At 38.4% G+C, this 16420-nt stretch overlaps 1 protein-coding gene across 2 annotated transcripts in view; it reads right to left on the reverse strand.

Moving 5' to 3' along the window:
- The window catches only part of MSRB3 (methionine sulfoxide reductase B3), an 80495-nt gene that overhangs the window by 26826 nt on the left and 37249 nt on the right, over positions 1 to 16420 (reverse strand). For both annotated transcript variants that reach the window (XM_044422969.1, XM_044422970.1), the window contains exon 5: positions 12176 to 12204. In XM_044422969.1, the coding sequence (XP_044278904.1) occupies positions 12176 to 12204 (29 nt within the window). The remainder of the gene's footprint in view (positions 1 to 12175; positions 12205 to 16420) is intronic.

Consider the following 16420-nt stretch of genomic DNA (forward strand, 5'->3'; position numbering starts at 1 on the left):
TCAAGGATGGAGGTGTTCAACTGTTACTTGACTTTCTTTTCAACTGCCTACATCATGGTCCAGTTCCGGACTCCTCTTAAAATAGCGATGTTTAGATTAAATAGACATGAGAAATGTGTTATGTATAGTAACTGTCAAAAATGTTGTGAATAGCACCAGCTGGAAGACGACTGTTTAATTCACACCACAGTTACTTTCAGGTCTTAATTTCTCCTAACAGCAGTTACATCTTCATTTCCTTTTTTCATGAAAGAATTCTTTCAGTTACAAAGAAACAGCATCTAAGATGTGTTGTCAGTAAATGTGTGTGCAGAAGGCAGAGGTCCAGCTGCAGACCATAGATTTGTAAAATTTCTATACAATTATAGAAACAGATTATTTGTGAAGGCAAATCAAGAACTCCCAAAAACCAAAGACACACACACATACTTTATATCTTCTTCACCCCTTCTCATCTCACCCATCTGTGCATACTTGTCCAATCTCCAGTGGGTACATGGTTCAAACACAGATTCCCCCACTACCAGGAAACCATATCCTAATCTTTTGGAAATGTGGTTCTTTCTTCAAATGTGGTTGTCTTATTCTAGTTGTGGACTGTACGTGTGCAATGATTTCCTATGGGAGAACTTACAAATAATTGAGAACTGAAACTGCCAACCTAAATCCCATACTGGCAGACATAGTAAAGTGTCATATGAAACTTGTATCTCATAAATGCACAGGTAGTGCTTAATTAAGTGTGTAAAAGTCAGTCTTAAGCATTGTCCATCCACTTAGAATGTGGTAAAGGACGGAACTGACAACTAACTCAGCATTTGGTGAGTTGTTTGCATCCATCTCAGTGAATAAATTTGTGATATTAGTGTAATGTAACACTACATTATACGGGTGTAATGAACCCGATTCATACAGACAATGAAATCCACTGCAAAATATCCAGTACTCTAGAGACATCAAGCTTATTTTTGAAATCATTAAATAGAATGGTTTAATTTTCATATACAGAATGCCAAGAGTTAAAGTCAATGATACAGATGTGTAAATTCTTTTTCAAATATCTCCTGTAAATGTACACAAAACCCAAGAATCTTTAATCTACCAGAAAGCACCTGTGAGAGTATTTGATGCAGCTGAAATCTCCCCTTTAAAACTCTATTTTAGGTAAAAAAAATATTATTATAATATTTATGTCAACCTTGACAATGGAAGAAATGTATAAAAGATCATGGCTATGCCTTGGTCTCTAAGAAGATGCATAATGGAAGGATAATGCAACAACCATTTGAAACTTTAGACAGACAAGCTTCAGTGTTCGAGACTCCAAAGGCCATGTGCCAAGAAAGCCTGGCCATTATTCTAATTGTGATGATGGGAGACAATATACTGATCACAAAATGTGTTAAAAATTTGCCTGTTGATATATATTTTATTCTACTATATTAGTAAGTAAAGTAGTAGATAAAAGAAATGGTGGGGTTAAGGATAATATTTATCAATATTAAAAGCATGATTAATGTTGCTAACTGCAAGCTATTTCTTCCAGAAATTTCAGGGAAAAACTAGGGCACTATACTTCTTCAAGAAGTACACCTTAATACCAGCATTTACTAGAACATAAATCCAGGCTTGCCTTATCAGGTCCCTCAGAGGTGAAGGGATAGAATCACAGAATGTGGGTGGCCAACCATTTTAACCTGCTGCTTATAGAGGAAATGGGGAGCCACAGAATGTCCAGCAAATGGTTATCCAAGTTCTTTAGACAGAGGCACTCCCCACTCTGGTTTTATTGTTAAGCTACTCTCATTATTACAACATTTCTCCTAATAATTCACTGAAATTTACATTCCTGTAATTTAAGGCCTTTGTGTCTAGTTCTATGCTGTGGAGGAGACATTATCTGCATAGTTCTATCATATTCCCTTTTGGTCTTCTATTCTCCAAATGAAACATACCCACTTCCTTCAACCATGTATCACAGGTCTTGCTTTCCATGTCCTTGCACCTAGACCTGGCACACAGAACTGGATGCAGTATTCTAAATGAGGACATAACTAGTGTGAAATGAAAAGAATTTAGAGATTTTTAAAACTTTGAAACCATGGTTCTGTTAAGGCACCCTAAAAATTTCATTCAGCTTTTTTTGCAATAACATCTTACTGCCAACTCATTTTTAGCCTCTGGTTAATCCCAAGATCTCTATTCACTCAATTGCCAAGCTAGGCTTCCCCCATGACTAATACTTCATCACAGGAAAATGCAAAATGCTGCATTTTCCTCTGCTTATTTCCATTTATTTCAGGACCTCTTTTGGTCCAGGTCTGGATTCAATTTGGAGAAATTCTTGGGAGCCACATTCCAATAGTGAGTTGTGGCAAAGGCAAAATAGGTAAAGCCAAACATCCTAGCCAAGAACCAAAATCACAAGCATATTTTAAGAGCTTTTACTGCCAGTAATTACGCCTGAAGAGGCACAGATAAGACAAACTAATCAACTGCTTTATAAATTTCCATAATATTAAAGTCAAGCTCAACTGGTCTGTAGTTTACCAGATTCCTACACACATTAAATTTCCAAGAGTGGAATGTTTATCTTCTGACTACAACCTATGGGCACCTCACCTGTTTTATTCAACAGTGATATGCAAAGGTTCTAAGAGTATTTCAGAAGCTTCTTTCAGTACCCAGGAAAGTAATTCAGCTTCAAAGATCAGAACCCAGGAGAGGGGAGAAGCTAGATACTGTATTCCCTGACCAACTCCTTATTATTCTTGGAAAGCTATTCTTGTATTCTTGGATCTCATCACTCATATTCACTTTAAGATGTTGCACCCAGTTTTCTTTTTGGGAACAGCCAAAGCCAGAATAGGAGTTGAGCAGTTGCACCTTCTCTTATTCACACACTAACATTTTCACTATCCTTACTAAGCAATATCCTCCTATTTCCTTCTTTTGCTCAAAACGTACCCACAAGACATATGTGGCTTAGTGACCTTCAGCAGCCTCAGCTCAAGGCTGTAGCTTTCCTGAACTAAGCTACCCTACCTTCTCATCTGTTCTCATCCTTAGCGAACTGCCTTTCCTTTTATTACCTATACATGTCCTCTTCTCAGTGTTAGACTCATCACTAAACTTTTTCTACAGACACATGGACTAATCCCCTTTTCTGCTACATCTATTGTTTTTGAACAATCATGGCCTTCCCATGCTACATGCCGATCATGGGAGCCATCCCAGTAAGACCTAGTTAAGCCTGACTCATTTCCCATCTTGAACTAGGAGTTCAAGCATGTTTTGCATGTTCCCCATACTCTGTGCTTCGAGTGTAGACCCTGAAATATTATGCTCTAGTGCCTCTCCTGTTAATTTGCAGGCTTTGTAGGTATTTCTGAAACTTCCCATATCTCTTGGAGCACCCAACTCCCAAGCTTTAGTGCTTGCTTTTGGCCTAATTTTCACATTCACTTTCAAGAATACGTGTGTGATGCCCAGGAAAAGAATACATTAGCATCAAAATAATATCCATGTGGCGAATAATCCAATATCAAGCAACCAGTAACATAGCAAGTTTAGAAGAATTATCAAAAGATACGGGTATGGAAGCCAAAAGCACCAACATGAAGGGCTATCATATTTGCAACTGCTTTGTAAATAATATTTTAGGGACAGACTCTTCTGAGAACGAAATGGTAAGGTAATAAATAAGTTGTTCTAACAGTCTCAAAAGAAAGGGGAATTACTGAAACTCTTCAAACTTCAAGGCATAAATAGAGATCTCTGAAAGCACAGGTATTTGAGGAAATTCAGACATATTTTTGGCAAGTGCAGGTTAAAACAGTCAGCAGCTTACGTCATCTGGATCTTTGTTTTTTCTAATTTCCAGTTAATGACATCTTAAATATAAAATCATGTACTGCATTGCAAGACACTGCTGTTATTGGGTTTAGTGCGTGCTTTACAAGTGAGCCCTACATGAGTAGCACTTAAAGTACCCATACATTTTTCTGAGATCTTAAAATAAATTTGCTTCATTTCTTCCCATACCAGAGAATGTCTCTTTAACAAATGAGGAAAGTTAAGGGAGCACTATAAACTGAGCAAACTGGGAATGACCTCCTGAGCACATTCATACCAGCCATCTGTATCCACTGTTCTCCTTTCCTCTTTGCTCAAGACTTTGACAGCTACTTTGAAACGTCTCTTCTCAAGCTTTGATTTTGGTGCATGCTTCTGCCCACAGTGGGATTGCATTTCCTAAACACAAATGTCTGTATAGACTTAAAACAGTGTTTTCACCCCTTGAGTAGCTCCAGCGTACCGAAAGTTTTACACGTGCTCTTGATGCAACAGTCTTGAACAGCAGGTGTGCTCAGTAGATTCCTTCCATAAAAACCACCTAAGGGGTAACACACAGTCCACATCTCTGCAGGGGAAGGGGAGAAGGAGCCACCGGGACAATCTGTTTCAGACCAATGCCTAATTCCCACACCAGGAAGTTAAAAATCTCACAGGAGGCCTTCAGAACACCCTGCAATCCTATCCAAATACAAAGAGCAAACAGGCCTCGAAGATTCAAATTTCTCCCCACCTTATGCAACACATCTTCTATCTTCCTCCTCTAAAAATACATGAAAGTACAGGGGACCTGAAGAAACCCATCAAACCAGACCACATTTTATTTAAAGACAGATCCTCATCTGCATCCCAGAACTGACATTATTAGTTCTGAACAATAAAAGAGAGAGTAGGATTATTATATTCTTGGCTTTCACCATGTGTTCCACAATGGGCTCTCATGTCTGTGGAAAAGACCCTGCTGTATGCACCAGCATGTAAAGTGATCAACTCTAAGTAACCCTATGGGTGCAAGCCAGTTGAGATGCCTGCAGCCCTCTAACCTCAGAGCATTATGGGCATCCTATACATGGCAGAAGGGATTCAGAGGCAAAGCATGATTTGACCAACTAAGTGGAGTGCTTCAGAGGGGGAGGGAGGTCTGCCGAAGCTCCATCAGCAGACCTCATTTCAGTGCCTCCCTGCTTCCTTCCCACCACTGGAATATCCACAGAACCCATTTTCTGGGGTTGCATTTCAGAAGCAACCAACACGGTTCTTTCCAAACCTGCTATGAAACGATGAAGGGGGTGCCCCAAGCTTGGAAACTTAGCTATGAGACCGACACGAGTATGTGTAATTTTGCATGGTCGTTTTCCTTGTATGTGACTAGGACTCTATGATGAGTAACGAGCCAGGTCAACTTTGTTCGTCTCCTGAAGCCATCTGGTATTTTCCTCCTGGCTTTTCTCACACCAGGGAAAAACCTGTTAATGAATGTCCAGTGTATCATAATCCACACAGGCGCACCAATGCAAACAGTGCTGTGGCTAGCTGCCTTCTTTCAGGAGTTTTTGTAGAGTGGGACTGAGTGGCATGTCCAGTGAAGTTTCCCTCACTTGGCATGTAGTTCTGAGTAAACATGCATATCGTGCTACATATGTTAGCCTTCAATCTGTCACAAGAATCCATTATCTGTAATAGAAGTTCTGCTGGAGGATAAAGTCAATATGGTTTTTAAAAGTATTTCCAGATTAAAATCATGATTTTAAAATCAAATCTGGTTTTAACTATGTTGCTTTTACAGTTACTGATTGATGGTTTTCTTCCGTTTTTGAGTTATCGGACTTTGATATATTTTAATCATATGGTGTCTCTGAGCTTGTTTTTATAACAGGGAAAGCTCTATGTACAAAATAATAACAGCTGTTGAGTGCCATCCTGCAGTAGAAAAGTAGGATATAAGTCAAATTAAAGAAAAAGCAAACATATTCTACCTCCATCACTCTCCCAGTGAGTGACTTTTTCTCTTCCTTCAGTTTGTACTAAACATTATATTTATTCCTTTTTATTGTGCTTTTATTAACCAGAAGATCAATATCTTTCAGCAATGTTGCCTTAGAAAGATATTCTGTATTACATATTGGGCCCGTATTATGAATGAGAAAGTATTACAATGATTTGGTACCCACAGACTATCTGAGCTGGTAACAGCACAAATAATGCATTTTGCTAGACACGTGCTCTGCATAAGTAAACAATGCCCTGCTAAGATTGCAATGAACTGGATACCACTATGTGGTTGGAGGAGCAGAGGAAGACCAAAAAAGACTTGGTATCAAATATGCCAGAATGACCTAAGAAGTATCAACCTTGAATTGAAGGATAAAGAAGCTATTGCTGTGGATCAAACACTATGGAAGGCACTTGTAGACCGATGTGCCTCACACAAGTAAAGAAAAAGAAGATTGTACTTTAAAACAATCATGGTGCTATTTTTAAAACTTGGGTAGATCCTTTGTTATGGATGGTTTTGTTGAATATGTATTTGATGCACTGTGACATCAAACACTGCAGTAACATTAATCCTAAATCTCCTGATCTGAGTTTTTTGTGATTCTGTCTCCTATCACTAAGCATTCATATTTAAAACCATGCAACATCATCAGGACTCTAAATCACCACCAGCTTTCCCTGCACTCTAGCCCATTCATGTCCTTGGCTCTCTCTACTTCTCATGCTCCTCTTCCATTCCATGACTTCATGACCACAATTTTCAGTTCAGTTCCTATTCTCTGTTCTTTCGCTCCCTGGACCTTTTTGTTCAACTTGTTTCATTTTGGTCTACCAGGGGATATCTGCTGAGCTTCTCTCCTGTTACTAATCTTCTTGTACCACCATCATGCCTTGCAAATATCAGACTAGAGGTAGAGAGTAACATCACCTGCAGGGCCAGGCATCTGCTGGTTTCCCACTTTTAGACAATATGACCCCACTAACCTTTTCAAGTTTTGTGAACCAGAATATTTTTATATTCTCCACTGAAAACCCCCAAGCAAGCATCTTCCATGAGACACTCCCATGAGCAATTTCCAGGCCTAACCACATTAATGTAGTCTGCTCAGTAGCCATGACAACCCATCAGAGGCTCAATACACTTCCTGATTTTGCTACCAACCTGGGACTACAAAAACAGCAAGGCTGTGAAGCACCTGGCAGGTGACAATAAACTGTAACTGTACAAACTAAAAAACTGTAACTCAGTGAGTTAAGTGGCAAAAGCCCTGCTTGTTCCACAATTTCCTTTGCCATTTTAGTTTGCTCCAGACTTTCCCATCTAACACCTTCTCCACCTTTCACTTCTGGATGTCTTTGTCAAGTAAACAAGCGCAATCTGCCTCTCTTCAAGTTATCTCCTTTCCTACTTCCCCCTGCTTTATACTCTCTTCTCCTTCATCAAATCATTCTCACCCTGAAAATCTTGCCTTCTCTCCAGCTCCAATCCCACATGTTCCCAATACCACATCCTTTCCCCATCTGTTTCCCTCCTATGCTTGATGTTTAAGCATTTGGAAAATGTTATTTATTTAAAAAAACCCAAAAAACAGTACTAAACCCCATATTTTTCCCTCTCATTATTACCTTGTCTCCTCTCCGTTCAACCCGTTCAGCTCTCAAACTAGGCATGCAGACTGGAGTTTCAGCTCTGGCTCTCTTTTCCTTTGTCACTACTTCAACTACCACTGCTAAATTTGACCGTTTTTCCTGCTTAACATTCTTTACTATTTGACTTTCCTGTGTGGACCTACTGCTATGATCCATATCAATGTTCTTGTCATATTTTTTCTATATTATGTGACTCTTATTCATGCTGCTACCACTGCCCTAAGATTAAATCAGCCCCTACAGAAATTTAAGATAATGTTTGATTTAATCCTGTTTCTATTGACATTACCTCTCATTGTACAGGTTTGTATGACATGGCCAGCTCATCTCAATTTAGTTAACTCCTGATGAGTACAGTGCATGCCAGGTATTTGACCCCAAGGAGAGGTTGTTGTATTATGCAAACCCACTCACTAAGGGTTATTTGACAACTAAACAATCCTTGCATAATCTGTACAACAAACCTGCTTAACTCTCAGACAACCCTTGATCAGATTCACATGATTTGAGAGATTCCCAAATCGGGGCTGGATATTTCAGAAGTTACCCATATATATCCAACATGTGCCATGGCTCATTGTGGGTTAAATAATTCCTGAAGAGGCTGCTGTGTTATGTGAACCAGGTCATTGCCTTTAGTAAGATTATGTTTCTCATCAGCCTTAGATCTCTGCACTTTCCACCTCAATTGCAAGCTCCCAGTCCTCACCTGTAAAGCTCTTTACCTATGACTATGGAGTTAAAGTTGGGACCTTTTTCAAAATCTTGAGCAGTTGTCCAATCTTACATGATCTGATTGTTGCATTCTTAAAATGGCATTGGTTTTTCCCCTGCCAAACTGGTTCAATTGCAGAATGTGGTAATGTGTCAGCTACTAAATGCATTCAGCACTGCTAACTTCTAAACCACATAGCACTAAATAAACTGTGTTGTGCCATCAATGCAGTAAGGTATTGAGGTAAACTGTACATCTGTACAGCTGTATAATAGAAATAATTCTTTGCGTTACACTGACATTGACAGTGAATACCTTGTGGACTTTAAAACAATTTTAAACTGCATCTTTAACACACTGAACATTTTTTTAAAAGTTAATTCTACAAAATGTCTAATATAGGTAATGGTAGGTTTTAAAAAGCCAATTCCATTTATTTGTAATATATTTTAATGCAAGATTCTGATGAGGCATAACATATACAGAATGTGCAGAATGTGGTCCTTTAACTAAGAAAGTATTAGTATACTTCCTGCTAGCCAACAGCCAGTCTTTGTTCAGTTACAGCAATTCGAATTTTTCTGCATAAGACAGTGAACTTCCATAGAAGTATCTCTTTTCCTTATTTCAGCTGTTAGTGAAATGCCTATTGAACTAATTCTTACTGTACTCTTGTTAAAGTGAAAAGTATAAATAAAGTTCTATTACATGAACATTTTATTCCATGACATTAAGGTTAAAAAACATAAAGCATAATTGTTTTCTCACACAGGAGTATCTACAGCAAGAGAATTTCTTTCAGCAAAAGATGCCACTGTTACTAAAGCAAGTCAGCATCGAGTCAACAGGATGAAGAACGTGCATTTCTTTACATATGTTATAGCTATTTGCATGATGAATATTGATCATTAACTCAATACTTTGTTTCACTTTGAAGTGAAATGATCTGGTTCAAATTTAAGTTGCATGGACAATGTTTTCCTCAGTATTTCAGCCTTGTACGATATTTCCAGATTTTGTAGTTAAAATTAATAAATTAGACCTTTCATAACTAACGGCATGCCAGACTCCACTTTTATTGCAAAGAAATAACACTACGTTGTTCGTAATGTTATGCTTAAAAGGAGGGGAAATGCACTGAAATTATCAAACTTTCCTAAAAGGATGGTTTTTGGGGTTTACAAATGGCTTTCAAAGACATTTTCCCTGTGCACACGGGCAGTTTGTTCAAGAGAGAAGAAAATGTTCTGGATTGGAGTGTAGAAAGAGCAGAAAAAAACACTTTTCAAAAATTAACCTCTTTAATTAGACAAGTTACAAAATGGTGATCTTAGAACAAAGAGGCAGTAAAACAACTACTCTTTCATGGTTCTGTCATATTCCATCCACAAGTTGATGACATTCTCACCATATAGTCAAAGATAATAAGCTTATAAAATATTTGATCCTGCTAGCTCCATAATGATTCATAAAAGAATTTAATTTGTGGCCCTGTTCTCTCATTATATGGAGGTCCACTACTGGGATATATAAAGGATGCAGAGGTGCTTTGCTATGCTTCACATATAAATCCCAGCCAAGAGTGAACATATACACTAAAGTCTGATATTCATCTGTATGACAAGCTTCTCCATGTTGAGGGAGGCATGAAACTCAGTGTTTCTCTCAGCTGGAGAAAGGCAAAATGGGGGCGAGGGGGAGAATGACATCAGTGAATATGATCATACCCAGACATCAGCAGCCCATTCTGGGCCCACTGGGAACCAGTTCAGCCTCCTACTGTAGGATGTATCTTCCACTCTTGATCTATAGCCATATTCCAGAGCGTTTCTTCTTTAACCCATTAGATCTCATAGGCATTTTCTAACATTACATTTTACAGAACAAAGCAGCCCATATACAACTGAAGGCATGCTTCTTTTAAGGGTAAACGTGAGTAAAAGTCAAACATTTTCCCAGTTTCTGAGTAAATAATAGCTACTGTACCTTCGTGCAGTTCCAGTTCTCACTTTTGGTACCAAGAAGTTTGCATTTAAAACATTACAAGAAAGTTTTACTTTAGTTGGGGAAGGTCTGTACTACGTACTCCATGCAATGGACAAAAGCACACCAGGCATTTATTGTGCACTTGTGTCCCCCACTCTCAGAAATCTGCAGGCCCTTTTCATGATCTTTCAGGGTCTCTCATGGGTATTCTGGAAATTTATGGAACTTTTTTGAGAGCTAGGAAAGTCAGCTACTTTCTAGATGTTACTGTTCATTGCTACAGAAACGTAGTACACTTTTGCAGTTCCACTATATGCCATAGCACAACCATCTCGTGCTGTCTAATTGAACTGATAAGAAACTATAAAAAGGCAGAGAGAAGGAAAACCACCAGAAAAAATGGATACTATAATCCTCAACTAAGAAAGCAGAAATAGTAGTCTTGGTTAAGCACTCCTGTAGTCAGGTCCTAGGTCTTCAGAGATTTTGGACTTCAACCCCTAGCTTTCCTGAGAAATGCTCATGCTTGATCTGGACCTGTCTTTGAAGACCCCATGGAGTCATCAGCTGATACAGATTGAAGGCACCCAGTCAAATAACTGATTCTACAGCAACTTTATTGGTTGCCTCTGCATTTCAGGGCCTAACAAAGTGATGCTGATATCTCGAAAATGCTTATTGGTTTGGACTTGGATATTTAAGGGATCTCCTACACCTATATGAACTGCCTTGGCTCAAAGAATAGCTCCAGTGGTCCGGCTTATGGTCCCATGGATAGGGTCTACCAGATTGATGGCCCTTTCAGTGAGAGGCTCATCACTGTGGAACTTCCTTCCACAGGAGGTATGTTTGGCTTCCTCATTTGCTTTTAAATGAGTTTTAAAGATGTGGCTGTTCACATCTGTTCTTAATTGGACAAAGCTGCTGATTTTGAAGCCACACTTTTAATATTGACAGTTGTTTATTGTTGAAGTGCAATGTGTTTAGGGGTCAGTATTTATTTATTTCTATTTATTCAAAATGATTTAAAGACCACCTTTATTTATATATTGATTTACATTTCTGTACCACTCAATAGCCAAAATTCCCTGGGCAATTCAAGTTTTTAAAGGTGGATCCTTCCCAACATATCATTAATTGTATTTTATGTTTTAACTTGTTCTAAGAGCTTATCTTTAAAACACACTGAAAGGGCTTTTAGGCTAGAAAGGCACTATAACAATATCTAATTTCATACAAATATTATGTTTGATATTCCATTCCATTTTTTAGTAAAACTATGAATTTACTATGTAAAAGCATATTGTGCCATAAAACTAATGGTACTGAAGAAGTCTATGCTGCTAAAACAAATGGCAAATCAGAGACTTTCACCACCACCCCAGTTTAAGAGAGCTAGCCTGTTGAGTTTAAATTGACTTTTGGAGAGTTCCGCTGTTTAGAGCTCATGACATCAATATTTCTTATAAATATAAAAGAAATTGACACATAAGTTACCCACCTAGAGAGAAATCTGCAGGCTTGTCTGACATGCATGTATACATGGGCATAGTATAAGCACTTGATGACAAATAACCTGTTTCCTGATGTATGGGTTGCACAGACTTCATGCCCGTGAAACAGGTTTGTCCTCCAGGAAGAAAAATACCCTTTAAAATCAGCCAATATTCCCAAAGTCCACTTTCCTTAGTCCCATATCATTCAAAGCCTAATGCAGAACTGACATGGTTTCCTTCCAATCATCTGAACATGAAAGAGGAAAATTAAGGAGAGGCTTGAACCTATGGAAGGAATAAAAGCACTGCCATTCACAATAATAGCCCTGTTTAAGGCATTCTGAAACCTGAGACTGTTTTAAAGACTGGCCTGTTCCAGACTGTTTAAAGTTAAGATTGTACATGAACTGATAAATGACTCTTTTGAGAGTAACATGAAAACAGCATAGTCAGCAAAAGACTGTAAACCTAAACATACCTGAATTGGAGTCAAACTTTGTTTCTGATCTAAAACAAAGAAGAGGAGAGAGAAAATCCTTTAATTGTAAAGAATTGTTTATGTCACAGGACCAAACTATAAGCATATGTCTCTATGTTAATGTACCTTGTCTGAAAACACATATGATCCTAAATGTACTTTCAGTATACTTCTACATTGGCTACTGTTATCAATAATCATTTTAATTTAGAAGACTGAAAACAAATCAGAATATTCCAAAATAGTCAGAAAAGGAGACAGTGTCAGAATAACAAAAACACATTCCTATGATGCATCATTTTTCTTTAATTTGCAAACATGTATTATAAATAACTTTTCTATTTTATATTTATGAGGAGCATTTCTTTGCACATCATCATCAGTTTGTCCTATCTTCCTCTCCCCACCTCCCTACCCTCCAAAAGAAATGATAGTTTGTTTTAAGGAGGTTTGAAATCCAACCTTCTTGTGAATTCTCATTGAACAAAGGAACACTACATGTGAAACCTACTGCCTAGTGTTGCCTGTTTAATGTGGTGTTTTAAGTGTTTAGCATATTACCAGTGAAACTCAATAGGCTGTACATTTAATAATGAGGATGAGGGAGAAAGAGGGGCAAAATTCGCCTTTGTGGGAACATCATGTTTCAGATATAAGTTAATAATAGTTCTAAACTCAGAAGCCTTTGAAGCTCTCAATTCAGCTGTGGGAAAACGTAAGTTGGGTAATTACTTTCGAGATGTAGCTGAAGTGCTGTCAAGCAGAATTAACACTATGACTAGGCCTATCTGAACAAAACAGCTATAAGAAGCATTGTCTAGGTTTAACTCTCAAACCAATTAGTGGGCATGCTCCAGCCAGATTTATATCACAAATTAACCATCAGTGGTGTGTGTGTGAGTGTGTACGCATATATTATATATATTCACAGCTGCCTCCGCAGGATACAAGAAAGGATCAGCAGGCGTCTTAATAAAAGAGGTTACTCTTTAATGATATTTTTCTAGTGATTTTTCTAATGATGTACCAAACCTACATAGGCAGTAGCCTAATCTTTGAATCCCAGAGAAGATACTTGTATACTGTAGGAAGTAATACACACTTGCATATTAACTCATATTACAAACTGCTGCGTGAAGCAGAAAAATAATATTTGTATAAAGTAAGACTTTTACAGAATTTCAATTAATTTCATGTTCATAGGAATGTGTCATTAGATGGCCAAGAAAATGGGGGCAGGGAACAGGCAGAAGAGAATAAATAGAAAATGGCCTCTTTGTTTTGAAACCAGGGTGTGTGTGTGCTCATGCGCATGCATGCCAGTATGTGTGTGTGCATTCAAGAGGAGCTGTCAATACAATCAAAAAGTAGAATTGGTGGGTGGCAAAGCAAACATTATTCAACCAGAAGTATACTCCACTAGTGCTGGACAGTGTATCAGCAGTACTAATTGAAGAATTCAATCCATATTACAAATGAGCTGCCATCCAAAGCTGCAGATGGATGGGTAAGTTTTACAGAGCCAGTGGGGCTGTCACATGGCCAGAAATTTCACACATACCCGGGGCGGAGTGGCGGGGGCAGCTGAATACAACTAGTGTGCTAGGTTTTGAAGACTGTGTCAGCCATTCTGCTGTTAAGTCTCTTTCCTCTGGGCACATTCCACCAGGAAGTTCTCCTGTAAAGCCCCAGTGAAAACCAATGTTCTAGCCTATTTCTTAAGCAAGGTAGTCAAGTTAATTTATATCATTTCCCAATTGTACATCAGATACTTCCTACAGAAAATAAGCGTACCAATTACTCCAATGGTTAATGCATGCTGACCGACAACTTAATAGCAGAATATACTTTTAACCATACTTAAGGTCTATCAGACTGCTATGTGGGCCATTAAGCATATCCCACAAAACAGCCCACAAATGCAATTAATGGAATGACTGCCCATAAGGGGAGGCAGTTGGTGGCAAGAAAATTTCTTGTAAAAGGAGCAGTGCAAGGGGAACGAAGGTTAAAGAAGATGCAAAAGGCAACTGGATGGTGCCTATCATCTCGCAGATAAATCTGTGACAACATTGCATGGGTGTTACAGAACTATAGACAGATCCTATTATTTATTTAATACAGCTATGTTAACTTACATTAGTACATTTACTTGGAATTACAGACAAGCAGTTTGCTTCTATTCAGAGACAAGGGAATAAAAATTAATGTGAGTGTTGCTGTAGATGGAATAAAGAAGCTGAAACAGGACTGGATAGCATGCCTGAAGCCAAAGCTAGATTCTTACCATGTTTCCCCTAAGAATAAGAAATAAGACCTAACTGGAAACTAAGCCCTAGCAGGATTTTTCAGGATGCTCGTAATATAAGCCCTACCCCAAAAATAAGCCCCAGTTAAGATCGTCAGCCAGACAGATGGGGAAACACAGTAGTACATCTGTTGCAACACACAATAGACATATTGAATTATAAAATAATAATGTTAATATATAATTAAATAAAAATAATATTATTGACATTAATACTTAAAATAAATGATAATATACATTATAATTAAGTATTTGTAAATACTGCAGCGGGTGCCTTTGGATGAGAGGTAAATGCCTATGTAAACAGATCAACGCCAGACTTATTGTTGAATGACCAATCAGAGTAGACACAACACACGAATAATGTCAATATGTCATGTGTTGCAATGGACATACTTAATGCATGGTGCAAAATGCAAGATGGGTACAAAAAGAAAGAGCTATCCAGTCGAGCACAAGAAGGGAATCGTGGAGGACTCTTGGGACAAGAATCGTACGGCTTTCGTAAGAAAAAATAAGACATCACCTGAAACTAAGCCCTAATGCATCTTGTGGAGCAAAAATTAATATACGTAAGATCCAGTCTTATTTTCAGGGAAACATGGTAATAACTTGGATGATTTACTAGTCACTGGCAGCTGCTCTCATAGCAAGCTGCTTATAATAGCTTGAAACACATTGTACCATATTTACATTGGCCATGCAAACAATATGGTGGCTGTCATCCTAGACTCACATGCCTGGGATTAAGTCCAATTAAGCTCAGTGGGGTTACTTTTGGACAGACATGCACAGCATTGCATCGCCAGTATCGGTATGTGATGCACAGCGCCATCAAAGCTAGTTAAAGCTGTCTGAACAACCACAATGGTCTGCTCATTCTGGCAGAAGGATGCACAAAACATACGTTTTTCAGCCAGAAATACAGTCCACTAGTGCTGAACAATGTATCATCAGTACTAACTGAAGAATTAAGTCCATATTACAAATCACCGACTTGATCCTCTTGATCTTTCCAGAATATATTAATCTGCTTGAAGGAACAATCTACTCCAATCATTTCTTCTTCAGTAATCACCTTTTTAATATGTGTTTTTCAGACTTCATAGAGCAATGAGGTATTTTACAGTTACTTAAAGATGCCTCAAGCCTCCAACAATTTTCTAAGTTGCAAACATACCTAGGTTGCCATTATCTAGAGGGAATCGTACTTCCTTATACATTTTAAAACATGTTGTCCTACCTTACCACTGATATGCCTTTGGGGAAGTTTAATATAATTCAACATAAAATACAAGCAATCTAGTTTATTGTCATTAAAACCCCATTATAATACATTTTTCATCATATGCTTAAAGGGAATAAATTTTCTCTTGGAGCCTGAAATAATCAAGCTGATGCCACTAGGAAGGCCAGAGAAGGCCACAAAAAGGAGCCCTACCCTTAGATACCATCTGTTTTATTCAGTGCTTTTTTTTGTAAAAAAAAAAGGTGCCAGAACTCATGTCGCCGCCGGCAGTAAGCACTCAGCACGCGACCACACACACCAATCCCAAGCCGAGCAGCGGAGCAGCGTCCCAAGCCGAGCAGGCCCTCACTATCTCACTATCAGATAGCAGACACAAAAGCAGCCGGCAGGCACTATGTTAATGATGTTTGCTGCTGATCTGCTACACCATTCAAAATCACTTCGTAAAATCCACTGGAAAAAAAGGTGCCGGAACACTGTTCCGGTGTGTTCTATGACAAAAAAAAGCCCTTGTTTTATCTCTGCAAGCAGAAGAACCCAGTGCTAAGGGGCTGATTCTAAGGAGCAAGCTATAGTTTAAAAAGAATTTTTCCCATTTGTAAGTCCAGGAATCATAAAAGAAGGAGATACATATTTATTGCAGACAAGTTGCTACAGAACACAAAGGATGCAGTGTAGGAAGCAAATT

This window comes from Varanus komodoensis, unplaced genomic scaffold, assembly GCF_004798865.1.
Source record: "Varanus komodoensis strain SLA01 unplaced genomic scaffold, ASM479886v1 scaffold13_1, whole genome shotgun sequence".
In the NCBI taxonomy this organism is placed as follows: Eukaryota; Metazoa; Chordata; class Lepidosauria; order Squamata; family Varanidae; genus Varanus; species Varanus komodoensis.